Below are 5483 nucleotides of genomic sequence, written 5' to 3'. Positions count from 1 at the left end.
TTAAGAGAATGCAACTATATATCTATCCCAACCACTTTGAATACACAGATACAAAATGGACATTCATAGTTATACCCCAATTTTTTTTAAGTTCTGTTGTTGAATATTATAGGTGTGTAAAAAAAATTATTAAGTTTATTGGTACTATTAGATATATGTAATCATCACATTCATTCCCACATTCCCACCAAATTCCATATAGGGAATTTATACCTGTACGTGCTAAGTCTTGATTCCTTTTTTCCCCATTTCTCTCCCTTCCCTTTACCTCACCTTTCCCTCCTTATTTACGAAGTTTTGTTTCTATTTTATTTTATTCTTTTTTGTTTTGTTTTGTTTTGTTTGTTTGTTTTGTCTTTCGGAAATAGGTTTTCCTTATGCAGTTCAGGCTGGCCTTAAGCTCACATTGTAGCTGGTCTTGAGCTTGCAATGATCCTCCTGCATAAGCCTTCCCAATGCTGGGATTACAGGTGTGTGCCACCCTGCCCAGCTTTATCCTTTTATTCTTATTTGGATTTACTTTATTTTTATTTTTTCTGGTACCAGGGATCAAACTCAGGATGTTGAACTTATCAGGCAGGTGCTGGTGCTGCTGAGCTATCTATCTCCCTGGCCCCTCTATCATTTTATTCTCATTTTTTTTCTTTTCTTCCTCCACCTCCCTAGTTCCCCTTTCCTTTTGAATGATTTCTATTTCACAGTATCTGTTATACTTTTTGATTTGTATTTATACTTTCAGTTTCTCACACCAGACAATGTGATATTTACACATTTTCAGATTTACTGGAGTATGGTCTTGGGCTGGTGAGATAGCTGAACAGTATAAAACGCCTGCTTAGGCAAGCACAGGGACCACAGTTCAATTCCTGGCACCCTGTGCCATGTCAGCTCCACCCCCAGGGCAGGCTGAGTTCACCCCAACCAAAAAAAAATTATAGTCTCAAGAGCCATCCATTTAGCTATAACTGTCTCAAATTTATTCTTGTTTATAGCTGAGTAATACTCCATTGTGAAAAAAAAAAAGAAAACCATCTTTTTTATCCATCAGTTGATGAACATTTGGGTTGTTTCCATGATTTAGCTGTTATAAACTGTTGCTATAAACATGGGTATGAATATATATATATATATATCTTTTTGAGGAGTCTCCACACTGATTTTCATAGTAGTTGCACTAGTCTACACTCCCACCAGCAGTGGAGAAAGGTCCCTTTTTTTCCCACATTCCCACCAACATTTGTTATTGGTTGATTTCTTGGTAATGAGATGGGATCTCAGGATTCTTTCAATTTGCATGTCTTGAATGACCAGCAATGTTGAACATTTTTCCATATATTCATTTGTCATTTCTCCTTCATCCAAGAAGTATGTATTCATTTTATTTTATTTTTTTTCTTTATTTTTTTTTAATTATTTATTTATTTATGGGGGGGCAGCTCAGCCCACCAGGGGGCGGGGCTGGCTGGCATGTGGTGCTGGAGGATTGAACCGCGGTCTCTGTGCTTTAGCTAAGCTTGTTCTAAGTAGGTGCTTTAGACCACTGAGCCATCTCACCAGCCCCTATGTATTCATTTTAGATACCCATTTTTGGATTGGGTCTTTAAATTTAGGGGGCCTGATTTGGTTTTTTTCAGTTCTTTGTATGTTCTAGATATTGGTCCTTTGAGGAACAACTAGCTAATTTTTTTGTATTTTTTAAAGGGGCACTGTGAACTAATATTCCCCCACCCCCAAGTTGGGATGAAAATCTAGAGCTTTGTACATGCTGGAGAAGTGCCTTACCACTTAACTATGCCTTTTTTTTTTTTTTTTTTTAAGTACAGGGTCTACAGGGACTCACTACACAGATCAGACTTGTAGTGATCATCTTGTTTTCAGCCTCCCAAGTATTGGGATTATAGGTGTGCATCCCCACACCCAATTTTTTTTTTTTGTTTTTATGTTTAGTTTGATATTGAAACTGTCACAAATAAAACATTTTTGTAGGGAAGTGTATTAATCATTAATTAAATGCATGCATTTAGTCCAAACTTTGCAGAAGGGGAAATTAGGTTCAGTGATGCTTCAGTGTAATTTTGGTTGATGATACAACAACAGTTTATGTTTAAGTATTTACATCATATATTATTGTAGAGTTATATATCACCTTTTTGAAATTCTTGCAGATTGTTTTAGATTATGTATACTACTTTTATCTGCTGTTGAAGTGAGCACATGGCATAGAACTTTAAGCTTAGCTTCCACTTGAAATATTGCTTACCTTAATTTTAGAGTTTATTTTAGAACAACTGCATTTTCCTAAATCTGTCAATTTTGTATAGGTGGAGGATGAATACCGAGCCTTCCAAGAAGAAGCTAAGAAACAAATTGAAGATTTGAATTTAACATTAGAGAAACTAAGGTCAGAGCTGGAGGAAAAAGAGACAGAAAGAAGTGATATGAAAGAAACTATCTTTGAGCTTGAAGATGAAGTAGAACAACATAGAGCTGTAAAACTTCATGATAACCTCATTATTTCTGATTTAGAAAGTAAGTGATAGCCAACTTTTTATTTACTTTTGTTCTGTTCTTTTAAATATAGTTACTTTTAGCAAATTACTCTGACTGGCACATAGTCCAGAGGCAGGCAGTAGCACATCTGGCTTGCAAAATATGTATATAGGAAAAGTAAAATTTACACATTATATGGGCTTTGAACTGCTGTGTTTTGTTCCTAAAAGACTGTTGGATAGAATCATTACCATCTCTAGCCTAAGGTACAGACTTCTGTCTTTCTTTGTTTGTTTGTTTGTTTGTTTGTTTGTTTGTTTGTTTTTATGGTACTGGGGATTGAACTTAGGACCTTGCACTTGTCAGGCAAGTGCTTATTCTACTGAGCTAACTCCCCGGTCCCTTGTTTTTCTGATTTGTTCTTATTACCAAGATTTTATAATAGGATGGAATTGAAACTCAGGTTTTAAATGTTTTGTTTTTTTCTTTTTTTATATTAAAAGCTTTTCTTAACTTTAAAATTTTCTGATTATTTTACATTTATAAAACAGTTGGCAGCCGGGTGTGGTGGTGCATTCCTATAGTCCCAGCTATTCAGGAAGCTGTGACAGGAAGACCCCTTCAGGCTATAAACTTGAGAACAATCTGGGCAACATAGCATGACCCCATCTCAAACAAATGTGGCAAACATAGTACAAAGTATTTCTATATAGAAGTTTTCAAAAAGAAACCAGATATTTACATGATCTTAAAATATTTTCCTATAGGGGCCAGGGATATAGTTCAGCAGCACAGCAACTGTCTGGCAAACGCAAGGTCCTGAGTTCATTTCCCTGTACAAAATAAAACAAAAACCTGTAGAATTGTTTATAAGTTGCAGTGGTAGGAAAATTGGACAACACTTTGTGTACGCATGTAAATGATAGGCAAAAACATTAGTCACAACCCTGGTGAGCCTGTATTCTGATCACAGAAAACCTTAGGCAATAAATTAGGAATTCTGCTAGAAGCTGAGGTATTGAGAGTGCCATGGTCCTCAAAAATGGCAATTTTGTAAAAGAAGAAGGCTATGGAAATGTTCTAGATTAAAAGAGGGTAAAGAGATGTGATAATTAAATGTAATACTATGTCTAGACAGATTCTGGTACTGCAGAGGAAAAATGCTATGAGGAACATCACAAAATTGGGTTTTGGGTAGCACTTTATTTTTTTTTTTTTATTTTGGGCAGTGCTTTAGATAAAGATCCTATTAGTATAAACTTAGGAAGTTGATTATTATGTTTATGTGAGAAAATATCCTTGTTCTTAGGAACCACCTACTATTTAGAGGTAAAGAGCCATGACACATATTCTCATGTGGCTCCAGAAAAAACCTCAGACATAGATGTACAGATATAGAAATAGATAGCAAGTTAGTAATGGTGGCACACACCAGTAACCCCAGCGCTCAGGAGGTGGAGGCTGGAAGATTGCTGTAAGCTTAAACTATGTAGTGAGACTCTCTCTCAAAAAATCAGGGGTGGAGAGGGAGATATAGTAGTTGGTAGAACAAATGGATTCTCTGTTAGCAGTAGGCAAACCTTAATAAGTAAATATGTGTTACATTTTTTTGTATCTTCTTGTAAGTTTGATGTTTTTTCCAAATAGTACGTTAAAAAATTTTCCTAGGTATTTCATGTGGGTTTGTCGGATGTTAACAGATTTTACGTTTTAATTTGCCAGATGGGAATAGACAAGGCAAATGGGGGCAGCCCTTTTTTCCCCTTTCCCTAAGATAGTGTCTTGCTCTGTTGCCCAGGCTAATCTCAAACTCAGTTTTCTTCCTGCCTTAGCCTCCTGAGTACTAGGATTATAGTACAGATGTGCACCATCACACCTGGCTCATCTATAACATTTCCTGATGCGTAAGTTATAGCTTTTTAAGCCTTTGGTGTGTTGTGACTGCTCCTTTGGACTATTCATCTTACTGTTCCTTGACAGAATATTGATTGGCAAATAGAGCATTAAGCCAGATTCCCTACTATCAGTGCCATAGGCAGGAAATTCGAGCTACTGTCAAGGCATACTGCAGCCATCCTCCACGAACATTAAATGCATCTTCGGGTAGTTCTGAGTTTCAATTCTAGTTGACTTAGCTTCTGTGTGTTTTTTTGTTTTGTTTTGTTTTTACAGAACCAGGGATTGAACTCAGGCCCTTGCACTTGCCAGGCAAGCACTTACTCTGCTGAGCCATCTCCCTGGCACTTCTTTGTTATTTTCCCCAAGGTTTTTTGCATGTTCAGAGGCCTCTCTAAATTGAGGTAGTGAGGGTCAGTCAAATAGCTCAGCGGATTGAAGTGCCTGCAAGCAGGGGCAGGGGCAGGGGGTTCGATCCCTGGGCCTGCCCTGCCGTGCTGGACCTGCCCCGGGGCTTGCTGAGACAGCAATTGAGACTGGGTGTGGTGGTGCTTCTGTAATCCCAGCTCTTGGGAGGCTGTAAACAGGTGGATCACTAGGAGTCCAATCTAGTAGTGAGACCCTGAACACCCTGTAGACCCTTCCCTAAAATACAAAAAAAAAAAAAGATAAAAATAGATTGAGGTACTTGATTATGGAACTGCTGGAGAGGACAGTAGTTGTTGAGCTAAGCTTTCTAATCTGAATTTGAAAAAAACATTTATATCTAGTTTGAAGTTTGAATTGATATGACTTATCTAATTCTGCTTCTTGCACAGAAAAGGTTCTAGAGTTTTCAGATTTAGTGCAGTATCCACAAAGTATATGGGCACTATTGTGCTTGTCACCAACTTTTATTTTGAATGTAGGAAGTGTGACACCTTGTGGTAATTGAGATAATAACTGGAAAAAAGTTAGCTGATCAAGATTGCTGCAATGAAATTTTCATTGTTAACATTATGTGAATTTTATTTTATTTTATTTTTTATTTATTTATTTATTTTTTTAAATGTATCAGGTATTTAATTAGGTTCTTAGTAAGAAATTTAGAACACTAA

General features: G+C 36.8%; 1 protein-coding gene across 2 annotated transcripts in view; it reads left to right on the top strand.

The window, feature by feature from the left end:
* The window catches only part of Specc1l (sperm antigen with calponin homology and coiled-coil domains 1 like), a 199718-nt gene that overhangs the window by 100073 nt on the left and 94162 nt on the right, over nt 1-5483 (top strand). For both annotated transcript variants that reach the window (XM_023720979.1, XM_004636325.2), the window contains exon 5: nt 2322-2529. In XM_023720979.1, coding sequence (XP_023576747.1) covers nt 2322-2529 — 208 coding nt within the window. The remainder of the gene's footprint in view (nt 1-2321; nt 2530-5483) is intronic.

The sequence above is a fragment of the Octodon degus genome, unplaced genomic scaffold (genome assembly GCF_000260255.1).
Source record: "Octodon degus isolate 3935 unplaced genomic scaffold, OctDeg1.0 scaffold00079, whole genome shotgun sequence".
In the NCBI taxonomy this organism is placed as follows: Eukaryota; Metazoa; Chordata; class Mammalia; order Rodentia; family Octodontidae; genus Octodon; species Octodon degus.
Note: the sequence above shows the minus strand (reverse complement) of the source record. Positions and strands in the feature narration are given on the sequence as shown.